Source organism: Chaetura pelagica, unplaced genomic scaffold (assembly GCF_000747805.2).
Source record: "Chaetura pelagica isolate M959 unplaced genomic scaffold, ChaPel_1.0 scaffold109, whole genome shotgun sequence".
In the NCBI taxonomy this organism is placed as follows: Eukaryota; Metazoa; Chordata; class Aves; order Apodiformes; family Apodidae; genus Chaetura; species Chaetura pelagica.
The window spans coordinates 3,299,711-3,320,007 of NW_009970725.1; the positions used below are offsets into that span (position 1 = coordinate 3,299,711).

The 20,297-nt window shown below is 36.5% G+C and overlaps 1 protein-coding gene across 1 annotated transcript in view; it reads left to right on the top strand.

Moving 5' to 3' along the window:
• Positions 1-20,297, top strand: part of PRKDC (protein kinase, DNA-activated, catalytic polypeptide) — an 83,600-nt gene that overhangs the window by 2,051 nt on the left and 61,252 nt on the right. The window contains 25 exon segments of the mRNA XM_010006889.1: positions 281-357; positions 462-554; positions 1,275-1,349; positions 2,234-2,342; positions 3,593-3,705; positions 4,381-4,480; positions 5,013-5,068; positions 5,160-5,190; positions 5,989-6,146; positions 6,369-6,515; positions 8,083-8,247; positions 9,368-9,536; positions 10,622-10,671; positions 11,258-11,395; positions 11,678-11,827; positions 12,307-12,422; positions 13,123-13,282; positions 14,075-14,161; positions 14,529-14,648; positions 15,032-15,191; positions 15,626-15,732; positions 16,701-16,791; positions 18,120-18,283; positions 18,923-19,075; positions 20,220-20,297. Coding sequence (XP_010005191.1) covers positions 281-357; positions 462-554; positions 1,275-1,349; positions 2,234-2,342; positions 3,593-3,705; positions 4,381-4,480; positions 5,013-5,068; positions 5,160-5,190; positions 5,989-6,146; positions 6,369-6,515; positions 8,083-8,247; positions 9,368-9,536; positions 10,622-10,671; positions 11,258-11,395; positions 11,678-11,827; positions 12,307-12,422; positions 13,123-13,282; positions 14,075-14,161; positions 14,529-14,648; positions 15,032-15,191; positions 15,626-15,732; positions 16,701-16,791; positions 18,120-18,283; positions 18,923-19,075; positions 20,220-20,297 — 2,867 coding nt within the window.

Here is a 20,297-nt window from a genome sequence, read left to right on the forward strand (position 1 = left end):
CCTGTTGGCCCAGGGACCCGTTCCGCTTGGTGAAAACACTTGGTTCGTGCCCCTCTTCGCCGCCCTGCCCCCGGGTGGCTTTCTCTCGGCTCCGAGCAGCCCCAGCCTGGGGTCCGTGGGGGGGTCAGAAGGACCCGCACGAAGTTGTGCTTTTCCTGGGCACGGACGGCACTCCCGTCCGAGGCCTTAGGGCGTTATTCCTCCGTACGAGCCGAACGGCGTCCGGCCCTGCCTGCCCTAGGAGAGAAACCCCCTGACGCATTGTTGTGCTTCCCCGCAGCGCTCCATCTGTCCCTGGTGTTTTCCCAAGAGCACGGCTTGCTTGTCTTCATCTACAGGTCCCTCGGCATCGAGGAGGTGAGTTCGGTAAACGTTCTTTTTTAAAGAAGCATTAAGATGGTGCTGTGTGAACAGAGCCTTGTCTTGTCCACGTGAAAACTCTGGGTTTTTTTACCTTTCAGTTTCGAGATTGCAGGGAAGAAGCACTGAAGTTTCTTTGTGTCTTTATGGAAAAAGTCGGAGACAAAATTCATCCTTATGCTTGTAATATTAAGGTGGGTCAAAGAAAATTGTTTCCTAAGCATCTTCACCAAACGGTTGAAACAGTTCCTCGGAGTGTCATAGGGTAAAATATGTTGAACTGTCCCTCCCCCCTCCCAGTCCACCTTACCCGTCTGCAGGGTTTTTGTTAGAGCTGGAACAGCCTGATTGATACATGTTACAAAAAATACAACAGAGAAGTGTGAAATTTGCTTCAGCTATAGAATACATTTCATGTGTGTCTTTACAAAATACAATAGTTACTTATATTGAAAATACTTCCGATCATTTTTTGTTGATACAGAGTAAATTCATAGCTTTAGGTGTAATATTTTAAATATGGAGAAATTGGTGGAAAGTACCATATTCCTAAAAATGAGATTCCTCAAGTCTAGATTGCTGAATAATATTGCTTTGCATAGAAATGCTTGAGTGCACCGTGATGTTTGCTGACCACAAATCAGTAGCTACGTATTGTAAAGAATGATGGCATAGAGGTGGAAAATTTGCTATGTGTGTCTTTTATTCCAGAAACTATGCTTTATTTGCTTGAGCCAAGACTTGTTGTATCAGAAAGCGCTACAATGTTGTATTTGAAGCCCCATTTCAGGATTGAATCTTTTAATTTTTTTAGTCTTTTTAGAAACTTTGTTAGGAAGAGATACCTTAATGTAGATGAAGACATTGTTATCTTTACATATGACTACTTAATCTCCGTTTTCTTTCCTATCTAGCAAACTTGTATTAGTGTTTATACAAAAGAAAGGGCAGCAAAATGTAAAGCCGCAGCTCTGGAACTTCTGATTAAGGTAAAATAGATTTTATAAATCTCTGTTCTTTCTAGAAATAGTAAAAAACCTTTTGCTATAGTTTTGCTATACTGTGAAGAAAATCTCTAGTGTACAGTGTCAAGAGAATATTAATAGTGCAACATTTAGATGTTAGTCAGAGATATGTCTTAAGATCAGGTTGTCTTTGATATTCCTCCAATAAGTTGCTCAGATGTGAGCATGTCATTCCTTCATCTGCTAAAGCAAGATGTGGTTGCTTTGGGGTCAGTTGCAAAACTTCTCTTTACCAGTTTATTATGGTTCTTTAAGGATAATTTTTGTATTTCTTTTGTGTTCTTACTCTAAAATATTATGTATCAATAACTAATCTTATCATACATTAGGTACAGCATTTGAAAGGTGTAGAGGAGAAGAAGGGCTTTTGTTCAGAGTTTTATTACTGTGTGAGTCAGTCATTTCATAATGTGCTTCCTTAGAATGCATTAGGCCTTGGTTTTGCAAATACTTTTGTACCTGTTTGATTTTGCTTGGGAGAAGCAAAACTCCCTTCAGAGTTAGTCAGTTCTATGAATTAGGTTGGCTTTATAGCAGCAGGGAGAGAAATAAAGTTTGATGAAGGCTACTGCAGACTTGCTGAGCCTCTTTTCCTTTGGGGTGTTTATATATATATTATACATATATATATAATTATAATGATACTATGCGTTTTATCTGTACATAGAATGTATTATATAAATGAAAAAGATACATTTTATATATGTGCACATATAGGAAAAAAAAAAATACTTAAGCTGACATTACACATATGAATGGTGTTTCTACTTAAACCAAGTAGGACTGTGGTAGTGTAGTAGTAGTCACGATTTTCTTACGTTTTCTTTTTTCTTTTTTTTTAACTTTAGTTGTTGCAAAGTTTACGACGTTCCTGTCTGATGGAAGAAATGAAAATTGGAGAGATATTTAATAAATTTTATGGGGAACTTGCCACAAAAAGTAGAATTGCTGATACAGGTGGGCTTTAATTTTTCTGTCACTGTCATTTGTTTTATTTACACTCAGTTTTTGTTGGCTTGTATGGATATACATGGAAATGTATAATTGTTATTCCAATGGCAAATGTGATAAAAAATGGTAGCTGTCATGATTTAGAGCTAGTAAAATTTGTTCAGGTCTTCTGATCATGATCATGCAGTTAGGGTTTAGCAGACCTGTATATATGTATAAGCTAGCATATGGGAGAAAAAAATATAATTAGTTGGCAATCCATACTAAATTTAAACACAGGTCTGGTCTAGGATTCCTGGCATAAAACCATATTTTTATGTCTGATCTGTTATTATTAGTCCCTAAATGCCTAAATCCTTAGAATAATTCCAGCTTTCTTGTCACTAACCAACTTAACTTTGCTAGGCTTTAAGTTTTTTGGGTTTGGTTTTGGTTTTTTTCCCCTCAGGTTCAGTGCTAAAGGATCAGTAGCTGATCCTTTGAAGTTACTCTTACACTTGTTTTATAACTATACACACATATTCCTTGGTAACTTTGAACCTTAAGGGTAGTCCTGGCCCCTTCATTGGACGCTCTTATCAAAAGCAGAGGCTGTCAGTCCCTGTCAGAGTTCATGTAAATGCCAGCTCAGTTGCTAAAGCTCTGTAACTTTATTGCAACGCAAGCCAGTTTTGTCCTCCGATCTGCAGTTTGGTGTGATAGTTCCTGCATTGGTTTCCCCTAACACGAGCTCATCAGTTACTGCCTTGCCTAATTATGTTATTTATGATTTTAAGGAAACTGATATGAGCTCTAGTTGGATCGTCGTGGCTACTTAGGGCTGAAACCTTAGCTTCACAGGTCTAGACCTCACAAAACTTTCTCTGCCTGCATAGAACCCTCTAGTGCAAGCTCAAGCCTAGAAGACTCTGCTGGCTGGTGGCCTTAGCCCTGATGGTACGTAGAAGACCCAGCACGATCTCAAGGCCAGCAGCAAACTTGGATTAGTGTAAATGCTTCCTCAGTGGATAGGGCCTTTATTAATCAGTTTTCTAAGCCACTTTAAAAGAGTGTGTTTAACTTATTAATGTGAAAGGAGGATGCATCTCACATTGTATTATGTAAACATAGATGTACATCTTAAAGAGACATTTCCCATGTGCTAATTACCAATTAAAATCCTCAGGAATGGTTGCAAGTTACTCTGGAATTGCAATGGAAATGTCAGAATAATTATTTCGGTAATTAATATTTAATAATATTAAATTATGTTTTAGTACTGGAGAAGATTTATGAGCTTTTGGGAGTTTTGGGAGAGGTCCAACCTAGTGACATGGTTAACAACTCTGAAAAACTATTCCGAGCTTATTTAGGAGAGCTTAAAACACAGGTATGATTGAATTTTCATTTTAGACTTGCTTTTTTTCAGACATAGCTATTTTTACCTTTGTTGTGTGTTGGAATGTTACGGTAACTAGTACAGTTTATAGCGTTCTAACTGGACAAGCATAAATACTTCCTTAAAGACTGTTAAAGTTTGTGTTCTCTGGTTCTGAAAAGCCATCAGAGTAAAAATTCAAGGCCATCATTGACAGCAAATTAACTGATTTACTGTGAGAAAAGATGGCATCTGATGATCATTGCAGTAACACCCCAGAAAAGTTATATTGCCATGCACTAGTAGTTTCTGACTTGAGCTGTAATAGCTGCCAAATCCTTGCACTTCAGGTAAGTATCACAGTTCTTCTGAGCTTTGCTTTCCTATATTCTGCACTTTTAAGATGTTAGTGTGTGTTAAGTTTTGTTACAGTTGGTCTTGGTGGAACATATTTTATGCTTTTCAAGGAATTTCTTATGCAACTGTAGTTAAACTCCCTCCCAAATGATATGAAACTTCTGAGTAGGAGAGGTTTCTGCCGACTTGTGTTCGTAGAGGTGGGTGCTGACATAACTGTAGGAAGTTGGAATATGTTATTTTATCTACACTTCTAGCAACTGGGAAGCTTTGATGTAAATTTATCTTAGCTTGAGGATAATACTTTTTTTCAATTCCTGTGTTTTTTAGATGACATCAGCTACAAGAGCACCCAGGCTAGTTATTGTAGCAGGATGTCTGAGGGGACTGGCTGCCCTCATGTGCAACTTTACCAAATCTGTGGATGAAGGTATGTTCTTTTTCTGTAAGAAAGACAGTTATACAATTTGATAGATTTTAGGTGTTATACGGCCAGCAAGCAGTACCGTTTCTCCCTGTGAACTCAGAATGAAAATTTCCCCCCTGGTAGATGGTTTATGCAAAAGCCAGATCTATCCAGCTTACATGGTCCTTGTAGTCAGTCTTTGTGTGGAGTGGCTTCCATCAGAGTGTGGCAGTACATAAACGTTAGAAGAGCTATTTTCTAACCAGAGATTGGGCAGCTGTGAGGGCCACATTGAAGCTGGGATGTGCTTTACACAGAGGTGTGTTTCCCTTAGAAGAGACATGTCTGTTAAAACATTGGTATTCAGAAAAAAAACCAACAATGAATATAGATGTACATTTTTTTTTTAAATTTAAGAGTATTTCAGGAAGAAGTATCTCTGCCTCTGAAAATGAAATTTGTAAGGCTTTCCAATACTACTTCTTCATTCTAAGTCTCTGTCTTCACTCTGCCCCTTGTTTGTCAATACTGGAATACTCACTGTATTATTTCACAGACCCTCAGACTGCAAAGGAGATTTTTGATTTTGCAATGAAGGCAATCAACCCACAGGTAAATCTGTCATGTGTTAATTGTTCAACATAAGTGAATTAGCCTTGATGAAGAGTAAGTCAGATATGACAAACTTTTTCTGATGTTACAGGTTGATCAGAAGCGATATGCAGTACATCTAGGTAAGATTGTGAATTATTTCCTTTTGGGCTGAGGTGGATAAGACACATGCAATGAGGTCTTCTGTCTGGAGTTCTTTATTCTTCTCTTGGATGGCTCTAGTCTTCAGTCTTCTAAGCTGATGAGGGAGGAACGCTGATGTACTCTTAAGTTGGAACCTAAAGAGTTAATTTGCTAGGCAAGATCTAATCAGCTTATGAACAGCAGCAAAACATTTGATGCCATTTGCCCCTCTGAAATAGTACAAAACCCTGGTATGAGAAGGGAACTGTGGCAGAAGTAAAAATAAGAAGAATGTAGCAAATGAGGAGAAAAGAGTTGGGCTAAAGGCAAAAATAGGGAGAGGGGGGATTTCACTGGGAGAAGGAAAAGGAAACTGGAAACAGATTAAGTTCATGAAGAAAATGAGAAGCTGGCCTGTGAAATGTGAATAACTTAGGCAGAAATTGGGAAAATGCAGGGCTTGGATACCAGGCCCATGGCAGCTGTGAAGGGTAAAACCTGCTTTAATGATAGTCTGCCAAAAAAAGATTATTAAGGATCTTAATTTTTTTTTATTTTTTTTTTTAAATTGTGAAGTTACGTATATGCTGAATTCTTTATTTGTCTGCATCACAGTTTGGTGGAGTAGGGAACTTGAGTATATATATGCCTGACCACAGAAACCAAATCTTTGTGAATTGCATGATTGAGTTTGTAACCAGTAGAGTTCCTTTCTTTTTCACTGTTAGTGTAAATTAGTTCAGAACACAGCTGAAATACAAGTATGGGATTCAATGAGAATTGTTTTTAAATTGCAGCTGGTTTACAGTTGTTCAGCTGGCATGCTTCTCAGTTTGGTTCCTTGCTCTTGGACAACTATGTCTCCCTCTTTGAAGCCATGTGTAAATGGTGTGGCCACACACATCAGGAGCTGAAGAAAGCCAGTCATTCTGCACTAGACTCATTCCTCAAGCAGGTATTGTAAGTTCACTGGGACCTCTGAGACTAAAGCAAAGTTAAATTTATTGAAATGGTGGAGTTGTTTTAGTGCTTGGAAGTTCAGTGAATCCATTTAATAAATAATTCTTTTTATGGAGTGCTTCATGTTACAAGCTAGGTCTCTAAAGATTTACTGCCATTCTTTTGTGGCTTTTTTCATGTTTCTGAAAATCCTAAAAATTTTGTGTCTGCCTTACAGATTTCTGTAATGGTAGCTAAGGATGCAGAGCTACACAAAGGCATATTGCAGTTCTTCATGGAGCAGTTCTATGGAATCATCAGAAGAATGGATTCGAGCAACAAAGAGTTGTCCATTGCCATTCATGGATATGGGCTTTTTGCAGCAGTATGTGCAGGAAACTTTCTGATAAAGCAGTGTATTGAGTAGATTTAAAGCTAAGATCCATATGCCATTCATTTTACAAGTTCACAAGGTGTTTACAAGGCTTTCATAAATAATCTTGTTTCTGAATTAAGTGTAGAACTTAATTAGCTACACTGTAAAATACATAGTCATTGAAGAATTATTAAAATGCATACTGAATTTAGTGGGAGAAGTTGCAGAATTGAGAGTTGTGGTTACTCCAGCTTGTCCACTAGCTCTGAAGTAGAAAAAAAAGAGGCTTCATACACAGTTGTCACCAAACTTAAGGATGTTATTAATTGCTTAGGTACAGACAATACATCACTTGATCCATTGGCATTTAAATAGTAGAGTCCAGGCTCTGCGGTTCAGATAGGTTTCCTACAGAGCAGGAATCTCAATCAGAACAGCCAAAATGTACTGCTGACTGCAGGACACTAGGAAGTAATCAGTGAAACAACTGCAAATTAAAAATAAACCCCAGCAAACAAAACCACGAAGCTGTGCTTATATATGTACGTGAAGGGCATGCTTTGTCAGGAAGCACCATTAAGAGCCAGCTGCCAGTTTTTGTCAGCAGTAAATTAAAATTGGAATAGAACAATTAATTTAAAGTTCTGTAAAGAAAGGATTACATTTATATATCTGCAGCCTATGTGCTTGATGGTGGTACCCCAACTTTTATGTAATAAAATTACAGACATTACTTCTTTTATCTCTCAAAACAAAGAATAGGTTAAGTCTCAAAGATTATCTAGAACAGGTTAGGAAATATGATAGAATAGCTGGTTACTGGCTAAATTCTTTCCATCATGCTACTTTTTGAGCAGAGTGCATTTGTTTTGTAGAATTTTTACATGTGCTTTGTTGAAACTTAGTCTTCCTCTTCTATGGTATGAACTAGAAAGGGATTGAGTTACAGGTATTGTTTCCACTAAAAAATAAGTATTTCAAATTACTGAATTGAAAGTAATTGTTAAAAATAACTGTTACAGAATGCAAGAAGTTAATAAAAATTACATCACAAATACAGACATAGGGTAATGCTGCAGATTTTAATAGGAAAGGGGAATCTTAATGCTTCAATACACAATAAAATTTCAGAATCTGGGCTAAATGTTAAATAGTAGTAGCCTGTGCATGATAATTGGTTAAGCCACATTAAGGTAAGCCAGTTAACACTTCAGTGCAGCTGGGTCAAAATATGGGTGATTATCAGCATGCATAATGCCATATTGAACATATTTACAGACAAGTTCCATGCTTTTCAGGCTGGATTTGAAATGGTGTCACTGCAAGTTCAAGTACTTTTGCAGTACATTACACTGCATCATTGAACTGTTACTTTGGTTCATTGCAGTTACTGTGTTTCTCATACATGTATTAAGTATTACGGTTAATTTATTCACATGTATTGATTTCCTGGAAAAAAATGAAATATTATTTGAACTTTGATGCAGTGAAGGTCTGGGTGGATTTTACTGCTACAGCATGGGTTTGCTTGTTTGTACAAAGTTGCTAAATCATTGTTTTATTTTCTCTCTTCAAGCCTTGTAAAGCTATCAGTTCTAAGGATGTTGATGACATGTATGTTGAGCTCCTTCAGCGTTGCAAGCAAATGTACCTCACAGAAGCAGAAACAATAGATGACCATCTGTATCAACTGCCAAGTTTCCTTCAGTCCATTGCAAGTGTGATATTCCATATAGATACAGTAAGTGGAGTATTTGAACTACAGGGTTTTTGTTGGTTGTTATTTTTTTTTTAATATGGCTGGGCATTTATAAGAAGGTAATAGCTGCAAAAATACCTATGCTAGAAAGGAGTTCTTAGCTGAAATATGATGACTTTTAGCTCCTGGGGAATCACAGAATCACACAGAATCCTAGGGGTTGGAAGGGACCTCGGAAGATCATCTAGTCCAACCCCCCTGCCAGAGCAGGGTCACCCAGAGCACATCACACAGGAACGTGTCCAGGCGGGTTTTGAATGTCTCCAGAGGAGACTCCACAGCCTCTCTGGGCAGCCTGTTCCAGTGCTCTGTCACTCTCACAGTAAAGAAGTTCTTCCTGATATTCACATGGGAAAGAATATCAGAAGAGTACTTTATTAGATTTAATTTTAATAATGAAAATACACAGAAGATACTAAATGCTACTGTGCATTTCAGGAGAAAACATGATAGCCAAATGTAAGTAGGTTTTTATTTCCTTTAGGAAAAGCTATTCATTTGGACCTAGTCTTAGCCTTTTAATGTGATTTATACTACTTTATAATTGCATTTTTTGGAACTGGCACATTCTCTGACAATGATACTTTGTTTTTCCCCTGATGCTTGTATTTCCCTAGTAATTCCCCTATATTCTAACGAGGGCTTTCTGGATCCAAGCTGTGACTGGGAAGTAAGGCTGGGGCAGAGAAAAGACTTTCACTCACATTCTGTTTTCAGATTTTTAAGGATGAGCTGATTATACTGCTGCATTATTATTGTTTAAATAAATTGGTACTTTTCTAATAAACTTAAGGCTTGTTTCACTGAAGCACTAATCTATTCAGGAACTACTTTCCTAATGTATTCCAGGAAACTTTCTTACTCTGCTTGCTTTGTTTGAGGTTTTTTGTTCTTGATTTTTTTTTTTTTGTTTACTTGGTTGTTTTTTTTGTATCTTAGGTGTATTCACTTGCTAAGTCTTTTATTGTTCTCAGAGCAGGTAATCTTGTAAACTCTTGTAACAAAGTATCTTGCTGAAATAATTTAGCATAATTCTTCACGTTGATACTGAGTTATAATCATTGTGTTTGCATGGTGGTTTTTTTGGTTTTATTTCTTCTAGATTCCTGAAGTATATACTCCAGTTCTTGAGCATCTAGTTGTTCTGCAGATCAACAGCTTTCCACAATACAGTGAAAAAATGCAGCCAATGTGTTGCAGATCTATAATAAAGGTATTTCTAGCCCTCTCAGGAAAAGGTCCAGTTCTTTGGAGTTTTATTAGCACCGTGGGTGAGTCTGTGATATTAACTTTGTGTTTTTCCTGGAGTTGTGCTTTTATGGTTTGGTTTTGGTTCTTTGTGGGTTTTTTCCCTCATTTTAGTAACTGGTTCTCAGAGAGATACGTGAAATAGCCATTTGTGGTATAAAATGAAGCTTTTCCCCATCCTCTGCTAATGGAGGTTCAGGGTTCTCTGTGTTATTTTTCAGTATCCATTATTAAATCACTTAAGGAATACATTTAATAACTGCTTTGGCTAACAGAATGGCTATCATCAAGGGCAGGAGAATATATTTTTGTGGTAATCTGTTTAAATATAAGATTTATGTTCCTGTTCTGAAGGATTGTGGGGAGAAGGGGATTTTGCAGAAAGATATACAAAAAATATGTTCAATATTCTTTCAGTTACCTTTAAGTATCACAAAAGGTAAAGTGAGCTCTGAAACTTGTATGTAGTAATAATTTAAATTTCAAGTACGCAATTAGTCAGATACAGTCCTGCAAATGTAGTAGTGAATGTGTTAACCTTGGTATCTGACAATTCCAGTAGCCTCCAACATGCTGATATCCCAGTGTATTGTTTTTTTAGACATCCTTTTAAATTTCTTTCTTTTTTTTTTTCTTTTTTTTTTTCCAGTTAATTACAGTGGCTTTTCTCTACTGCTGTGGCGTTTTCTTTTCATTCCACATTCTTGTTTTGGGATGTGGTGTGTACCCAAAGCACCATGCTGGAATGGGCATCCTAAGTCCATGTCTGTGAGAGGCACTGGGACTTGTTGCCTTTTGCAATGTGGGCATTATGGGCAATGCTTTGATCAACCACTGCATTCAGACTCAAGGAAAGGTCAAAGTAGTATTGAGAAAAGGTAGTAAGAAGAAGGTTCAAAACTTATTTGCCATGTAATATCCTAGAGTTATGGCTCTGGTTTTGCATATGTTTGTCATTAAAGAAAAATCTGTGTTCTTTTGCTTCACCCTCATCTTGACAGAATATTTAAAAAAAAATAAGACTGATTTAATTAATTACTAGCATAATGAATTAGATGGATGTTGTGCCTTTTAAAGTTTGTTCAGGCAATTTTTTTTTTTGTTTCAGTGCATCAAGGATTAATTAGAATCTTCTCCAAGCCAATCACATTTTCAAAGGTAAAATAACTGATGAGACATCTAGATTTCTAGAGTATGCATTCCAGTTCTTGAAGATCTAGTCCAGTAAACAGGGGAAGGTCCAAAGAAGCAAAAATAGTTCTGTCCAGTTTGAATTGTGGCCTAGTTGTTATTAGTTTCTGGTTCCTACATCTGCTCAGAGTAATGATGCCTGCTGTACTAAATGAAAAAACATAAATGGCAGGAAGTAGAAATTTTGTTCTCTGTAGTTCTTGTTTGCTCAGGTTGTCTGCAACAAAGTAGTCATAGTTAAGGCCATCTAGATTTCTACCAGGTTGACAAATTTTGGACACTTTTTTAAAGTTTTACTGAATGTTAAGGGAGGATTTTAAAGTTTTCTAATCTTGTGCAACAGGATAACTGTAGAGTTAATCTTCAATAACTGACCACTAGAAGGAGAGCTTTAGAGATTTTTGGAGGGAGCTGGTTGTTTTGTTTTCTGTATAGATTGCTTGAGTGAAAAATCTAAACATACTCTACCTGCAGAAGTAATTTTGTATCATGTTTTGGCTTGAGTAAGGTAGTTACATACACAGTGTTTCTGAAAAGTATTGTGTACTTTCAGGATGTTTTTGGAAAAGAAGCTTCTGGATCAGAAGACTCCGGTGAAGCTGGCGAGGTTAGAGCAGGGAGATGGAAAGTACCAACGTACAAGGACTATCTGTATCTCTTTAGAAGTCTGCTGAACTGTGACACAATGAAGGTAAAGGCATGGTTACCATGGAAATACAAAAGGAAAAGTAGTGCTGAATCTTGACACTCCTTTTCTAACTCTAGACCTTTTCCAAATGTCATACTGTAGAACTGTTTTCTAGATTTAGTTAGATTTTGTGGCTGATAAGTTAATTAGGCAGGTGTGAATTTAGGTTTCCATAGCTGAGAAACTCTGAAGACACATTCTCTCAGTCATTCAAATCTTGATTTGTAAATTCAAGAAATAATTTTCACTGACCTTTTGAAATGAGTACTTTTTTCTCCTGCAAAGGAATGTGTTTTTGAAGATGAAAACTTCCTTACTGCAAATTCATCACTGCATTCCCTGAATCGCTTGCTGTATGATGAATTTATAAAATCTGTTTTGAAGATTATTGAGAAGTTGGACCTGACTGTTCAGAAACTGGATGTTAATGAACAGGTGAGACCTGATGACTTGTCCATTAATTTCTGCTGTTGTAGGGAGACCAAAATCACCTTCTCTGTTTTGCTTTCATTACACTTCCATACCTCCTCATAGTGTCCTTGAATTAATGTTCACACTAGTAAAAAAGTTTCAATTAGTATTTCTGGTTATTGTATTGCAGTGTTAGGAGATGGGAACACAGGAATCAGAAGTTGTTCACAGAACTGTGAACTTGCCACAGAACCTGCCTACTCGGGAATCTAGTGATTTTCATTTTTCTGCTTGCTTTTTTCCTGATGAGCAAGCATATTATTTCTTTTCCCGTATTATATCTTTGAGTTGCAGATATGTCAATTTTTAAACATTTGTCTGTGTCAGACAAGCTAGTAGCAGTGAGAAAAAGAGAAAGAGGCAGCCTGTTTATCTGGAAAAAATGTGTAAACACTTTGTATTTTCACAGCTTAAGTGTGCTTACTTCAATATTTTTTTTTCAGGATGAAAATGAATCTGGCAGTGCTTCTATTTGGCCCACTTCTGACCCTGCTTCAAACCTGCAGCCAACAAAGCCAACAGACTTTATTGCCTTTATAAATCTAGTGGAATTCTGCAGGTATTAATATGTTTCTATGTAGTTTGGAGATTACAAAGTGTTTGGAAGAAATGTAAGGTGAGATTTATTTAAGATGCCTGTTTCCAACTTATGATGATATACCATGTTTCAAAATGCAGAAGGGGATTAGTGGGGAGACAGTAACTGTGTTTCAGACATTTGGGTCATAAGTGAGAACATCCTAGCTCATCAGCTTGGTTTGTTGAAACATAAAGGAGTCAATTAATTCTGTTCATTATTTGGGTGCAATTGTCGTTCAGTATATGTTGTAACTTTTAGTATTATGCTCACCTTATATTCCAAATATTTCAGAGACCAGAAACAGAGTCTCCATAAGTACTGTGGGGCATTAAGTGAAAGGTACAGCGCTGTCTGCCTGTGGAAGTTCAGTTGATTTCCCCTAGTAATACTACAGTCCTGAGAATGAAATGTGATATTTGAGTATGTGTCTTTGTATAAATTCAGTAATAAGAAATAACAAGGAAGAAGTGGCTTTGCACTTTAAAGCAAAATAAAAAGCTTCCTATGCTTTTCTCAGAAGACAGCATGTAATTATTTCCTCTCTGTCCTTGGAGCTGCCCTGTTGTAGCAATACTTCTCTTTCTTGTACTGACATTAAAGTTTGCAAAAAGGAAGCAAGTATTTCATTCAGATTTTTATTTTTTTTTTTGCTTGTGTCTTTTCTGTGTATCTGCTTTAGAGAGATACTTCCAGAGAAGCATGTAGAATACTTTTACCCTTGGGTATATTCCTTTGGTTATGACCTTATTATACATTCAACGAGGCTACCTCTTATTAGTGGATTCTACAAGCTGCTTTCTGTTACAATGAAAATTGCCAAGAAAATAAAGTACTTTGAGGTGAGATCTCTTTTCCCAATGGAGGGATAACATGTATCAATGATGGTGCCGTTCTTTACATATTTTTTATGCTCTATGGAAAATAGTTCATTGAAATTGTACCCAGTTGTTTCTAACATTTATAGTATCCTATGCCTCCATAGTTATAAGCACATAGAAAGTAAAAATGTAAACTAGAAAAAAATGTAGACTAGAAGCCCAGTTTTTTCCACTCACTGATTTCCACAGGAAATATGATGCTTTACTGGTGGCTGCACCATTTGCTGTATGGGAACTATTGTAAAGTGATGGTGCTTCACCTCATTATGTGTGTAGCACACTACAGAGCCCAGAACTGTCCCTGCCACTGCTGGTGATGGCACCAAGTGCAGCAAATTTCTGAACTCGTTGGTGTAGCTGCTTGTACTGCAGATGCTGTTGTCAATTGCCCTTTTCTTATTCCAGCAGCATTCTTACCACCTGGACATCCACTGTTAAGCATTTATTTTTTTTTTTTAGTTGTATGGTTTGTTAGATGGGTGGACAAGGATAAAATTAACCCACTGATAAGTTGTTTTTTGGTCCTACATATCCATTATTTTGGTCATATTAAGTGTATTTCAAAAAATTAACCCTCAGTGCACCATGTTGATGTTAGTTTCTAAGCTCGGAGAACAAAGATACATTTCAGGGTTTCACTGGTGCCTGTTTCACAATGGGCAGTAATGCATGCATTCTGAGTTGAACTTGCTCTTCATATATACTCTGTACTGTATGTTTTAATACTGTTGACTTGTGGTTTCTGTTTTGTAGGGTGTCGGTCCAAGGAGTCTCAGAAAATGTTCTGAAGACCCAGAAAAGAAGTCTTGCTTTGCACTGTTTGTCAAGTTTGGAAAAGAGGCAAGTGATTTTGCTGGCTAACTTTCTTAGTCCGACTATAACCATACATGACCCAATCAAAATTATATCTTCTGAGAAACCTTACATTTTTGAGAGAAGTATTCTAGCTCTTTGCATCATGTAACGTAGTGGTGTTTTAAGATGTTTTTCTGTCTGTTTTTTGCTTAATGTCAGAAGAGGTATATTGGTCACCTGTTCATGTACAATTGCAAAGTAACTGAATAACTGTACATTAAATACATCTGCAAGTAAATGAAATTCTAGTATCGGTTTCAAGTTGTTTATTTTACATGGATATCAAAATAGCTAAATCAAAATCTTAAAAGCTTTATAATTGTTCTTCTTGATCAATTTATCTGAATTATAGGTTGCAGCAAAAATGAAGCAGTATAAAGATGAGTTGTTGGCATCCTGTCTGAGTTTTTTACTCTCTTTGCCCCATGATATCATCATGCTCGATATCAAAACATATATTCCCGCACTGCAGGTGGGTCAAAGTCATGTGCAGATAACACTTTTTTTTTTTCCTGAAACATACACAAAAATTCTGGAGCAAATTTAGTATTCTGAGCATGTAAGATAGTGATTCAGCTTTGTACTGTCTTCAGTGAGATAGAATACAAATTACTTGACTTTTTGGATCAACAAGTAAATTGTCAGAATTTGCTGTTGTACAAAGCTGACTCTGTTAATGCCTGTGTTGCAATGTAGTATGTGTCTCCTGTTCCAATCTTGAGCAGACAAAAATTATCAAGGAAGATGTATTTCATGCTAAATGCTTTCAAAGGTGTGTGTATATATATATATTTACGTTTAAATAATAGTAGTCAATAAAAATGAAAGACTGATAGTTTTACATTTGACACATAGAACGCGTTTAAGCTGGGCCTTAGCTGCGCCCCGATGGCTGATCTGGGACTGGATGCTTTGGAAGACTGGTCAACTCACATCCCTAGACATATAATGCAACCTTATTACAAGGATATTCTACCTCTTCTTGATGGTTATTTGAAAAACTCTGCATCTACAGGTACGTGCAGGCTAAAACTGTTAGTCTTGAGGGAGAGAAAAATAATTTTTTCATTGTTTCACCTAAAGATAAGGGTGTGACGTTTTTTGTCTATATTGTGCATTTCCTCTGGTTGAACAATTGAACTTCACTTACACCTCAATATTTACCTTTGTCTTAAACTAGGATTTATTTGCTACAGCCGAACAATCATTAATTGTAGCCATTTCATATGCTGCTTCTCTGATTTGTCCTTTTTATCCTTTAAATCAGTTTAGTTTTCACTAATAGAGACTTATTTTCATTAATAAATATTTTAAATGAAAGAATAATGGTCGCATCTTAACATTAAAAATGAGCAAAACCAGGGTGGGTTTTCTAAAGAAACAATGAGTACCAGCATGAGGTGCTGGTACAATAAAGTAAAACTAATATGCTGCTTTTTTGTTCATCAGTTGAATCTGAGAATAACTGGGAGGTAAGGAAACTTTCTCGAGCAGCCCAAAAGGGATTTAATAAAGTTGTGATACAGCGTTTAAGGAGAGCGAAGACTTTTTCATTGGTAAGAACATTGTTTCTTTTTAGAATTAAATGTGAATTAATCACTTTCCACTGTTTCTCTTCCATTCTTGCATGGATTTTTTTTTTTTTTTTTTTTTTCTGAGGGTTATTTCTACCTTAGATTATTTCCTTGAATACCATTCTACAGTGTGGCTCAAAAATCTGTTACATTGACACAGCTGGAAAGATGTCATGTTCTAGGGTGAGAATGGGAAGCACAGAAAGGGCACTAAAGAAATCCTGTAAGTCAGCATCACTGCTAGACTGATACATTATGAAAAGAAAAATTTGACTCCTACAGCTAAAATCAGGTGCCAGTAGCATGCAAATGCCATTTTTGAATGTAGAACCTTTAAAAAATTATCAATAGGTTAATAGTCGTAGAAGTCAAAGATACGTATAATTTTGACCAGTGTTTTCTCAAGTAACTCAAAATAAGTATGGTTTTATTTGTATATTCCAGTTTGCAAAGTAACTTAAAAAAACCCCTTTTTTTAGGTTTGAAACTAATAGCTACTCCTATTTGTATATAACTCTTTCCAACCTAGTGGTCTTTAAACAGAATGACTACATTTTGCAGGCTGCTTATGAAAATCGGTTGGCTGCTTACATGTAAATCCCAGATCTAAAGCAAATTAAAAGAGTAATTTTAACATCAGATGTATTTTCACTTTTTAGACTGTCATTCTGTAGATATGTGTTATCTGTGATGATAAAATTTCAACTTTTACTTGACAAATGGCAATGAAGAGCTCACAATATATGATGTAGATGTTTTCTGGTCTTCTGCCCCTTGCTTATTGAACCAAAATTGTTCTCTTGTTTGAGGCAGTTCTTCTTCCCAGAGGTTCTCCATTTTACCTTCATCTGTATGTTAATAAAAGCCATTAAACCTTCATTTACTATGCAAACAAGTTAATTCTGTATAGAAGTAACCCTTCACTAATCTAAATCTGTTGAATCATTAAGGATGACAGTCACTCCTTGGAAGCAGTAAGGATTAGAGTGGCACGCCTTCTTGGGTCTTTGGGAGGGCAGATCAACCACAACTTAATTACGGGTGAGTATCAGTGTAAATAAAAATACTTACATGCTTCTGCTCTCTCTCCTAAAAATAGATTTCAGTGAGGTCTCAACATCGCTTTATGAGAATGCATGAGCTTTTCAATGAATGCTGATTTTTGTTGCTCTTTTTAAACAAAACTGCTTTTATTCAGTTCTGGAGTTTAAGAGAGTAGAATGTCCACTAATTTACTTTAATTAAATTAATTTCATTTCATTTATTTTCCCCCTTCACCCTCTGGCTGCGAAGCCATTTTAAAACTTGGCACAATTTCTAACTCTTTAGTACTTGTTTGCACCTTTTTACTAAAATTCTCCTTAATGCAGGTTTTCAGTACTGCAGCCTGCAGATAGTGTATAACTCTTGGCAAGCTGATTTCTTCACTTTTGAGTGCACCATTTTCTTAGTATGTTCACGTAGTAGAGCTCTGTTTGAGTGCCTCCTCAAAAAACCCCCCAAGTTTTCTGCTCTTTGCTGTTTAGTCTGTGATAAAACTTTATAATTCAATTAGTAAATGTAATAAAATCTAATGAAACAAAAATGGAAAAGTATAGTGTAAGTACCTGACCATAAGATGTAAGGACTAAATTCAGCTCCAAATGTAGTTAGTCTAAACAGTAGTGTAGTGGTATAGAAGTTTTGTTCTCTTCTTTTTGTGCTTACCTTTGTTTTTTCTGCCTTCACAAGGAATTTTTCATCTGGCAAATACTTCTCTGTTCCTTAGTCAGAAATACTGTGGAAAAATAGCATTATTCCCTGGAAAGTAAATACAAAGTGTGGTCAGACTCTGTGAACCAAATTAACAAATACGGGTATTTAGGTAAAGAAGGGAGTAAGCATGGCAGTTTTCCTCAGAGGACATAGCTATAAATGTAGTCATTTTCTGTGTGAGTGCAGGAGTCTGTTTTGGATCTTCTTGTCTGATCTGACCAATACTTTTTAACAGTAGAAGACAAAAGTAGTGTATTGGTTGCCTTAAAGAAGTATTTAAAGTTAAGTGTGATTCAATGTCTTCCGAGTTTATAATAATCTCCAAACTTACCTGTAGTGAAACTGGAGGCTGCTGTGACTGTCTCCTGAAATGCTGGCTGCAATAATTTCTTCCATGTAGTGGCTAAATGTCTGCTTGGATGTGGAAATAAAACTGGCCTTCTAACACTTCTGGTACTTGTAACATCCAGTAATTTCTAAATCATTGACATTGTTTGACAATCTAGCTGAAGTTGGAAGGTTACAAATTTTTTGAGTGAGCTACATAAATACTTGATCTGTGTATATTATATGAAGCCTATTTTTTGTTTTGATCTGTTTTTCAAATGCATTAGCTACCTCTGCAGAAGAGATGATGAAGAAATGTGTGTCCTGGGACACTGAGAAGCGTCTGAGCTTTGCTGTACCATTTGCAGATATGAAGCCTGTCATCTACTTGGATGTGTTCTTGCCTCGTGTGACTGAACTGGCTCTTTCTGCAAGTGACAGACAAACAAAAGTATTGATGTTTTTCTGCATCTTTTTCTTTTTTTTTGTTATGCTGGCTAGTGAACACTGCATAAAATAGTCTTCCATGTTAAGACAGACCTGGTTTAATTAATTCATAGGTAGTGATTTGCCCTCTTTGGTGCTCTTTGAAAAACTAAGGAGCCAGAAGTTGCTAAAAGCTCCATGAGACAATTGTGCTTTGAGATTTAGACTTAACATAAAGGTGAAGTTTTCGAACTAGTTGATCTTTGGAGTTGTTTGACCTTCTTCTCATGCTAGCCTGTGAACCTGTGGGCCCAGTCCAGCAGATCACTTATGCAAATATTTTGCTGCTTTACTGGATTGGGATGTGGATATCCAAAGATTGTCCAGAACAGAAGTATCTTTGAAAACATAATGATGGGTGACTTAGCCAGTGATTATTTTTCTTCAGTTGAAAAGTGGCTGCCCATGATAGACTAAAACATTAGGAGAAAGGCCTGTGTAACTTATTTCTGTGGCCATGATCCATTCCTGGAATGGTGATTTAGCATAGATTGGAGTGATTTCCCAAGTATCCCCTTTCTTGCTACCCATTCTCTCCTGCCTACAATTGTATCTTTGCTGTGGAAGTGATGGATGCATAACCAAAGGGATTTTCAAATTTCAGGTTGCAGCCTGTGAGCTGCTACATAGCATTGTCACATATATGTTGGGGAAAGCATCTCAGATGCCAGAAGGACATCAAGGTCCCCCACCTATGTATCAGTTACATAAGCGAACGTTTCCAGTGCTGCTTCGTCTTGCCTGTGATGTAGACCAGGTAAGCAGAGTAACTTACAAGCATTTTAACTTGTTTAAAGTATCTCTGAATGTGGAAATTAATTTATAATTTTATTTACAAGTTATGCTGTTACAAGGGATAGGTCGTAGGATTTCAGGGATGGGGTGGAAGGCTTTTCAGATTTCAATAATGGTGTGTAATTCAGAGTAACTCAAAGAGTTTGTGATAGCAGCCACTCTTCCTCACTGTATTTGATTTCTATATTTTTCTTTTTCTGCAGTAAGTTAATTTGAGGTGAAGTTGAATATTTTTATATTAAGTTACAATCCACAAGAAAAGCATTTGGGAGAGAATTTGTAGCTGCCTTATTGATAGCAAAGGATGACCTATTTCATTCAAGTGTCTGAACTTCATATTTCTCCTTTACATGAAACAGAATAGACATTTTGGTTCTACCCTAGTGAAATTACAGGTCTTCTGCCTTCAGGTTGCTGTTTGGGCTGTGGCATCCAGGTTCTGTTTTTAGACCAAAGAGACTTTGTATTCTGTTAAAATGTACAGGAAGCTGTGTTACCAGTTTAGGTGAAGCCCCTTTTGCTGGCACATGGCTGAACATAAGCCACAGGGAAATAATGTCTGGATAGGTCCAAACCCATGCATGCTGTATTATAAGCATGTGTAAATGCATATATAAATATATTTAATGGTTCTTCCCTGTTATGAGTGAATGCTGTTACACTGTTATGGTGTGGCAGTATTTCACTCAGGTTGACTTTACAGATAGAATTGTTGAAATCCAAGAAGTTAGAATAATGAATTATGGTAAAGATTCAGAGAGATTTTAGATGAACATACAGCTTAAAAACAAACATCCCAGTTTCCTTGGCTGTACATTGGTGTATCAGCCTGTGGCATGCAGTGTTCTTTGTCTCAGAGGGTCTTATTGGTAGAAGTAAGCTTGGAGATCTTCAGAGACTTGTTGAATAGAAAGCAGCTAGCCAGATTCTATTTATTTAATTAATTGTCTTTATCCTTGATAGAGGAATCTAATATGAAGCTGACTATTAATTTTATAGGCCCTTCTTCAAGTAACTAGTCTTTTTTATAATTGCATATGTTTAATAGCAAAATAGCATAGAATTACATTATTCCTAGATATGTAAGTGACTTTTATTCTTTTCAGGTAACAAGACAATTGTATGAGCCTTTAGTGATGCAACTTATTCACTGGTTTACAAACAACAAAAAATTTGAGAGTCAA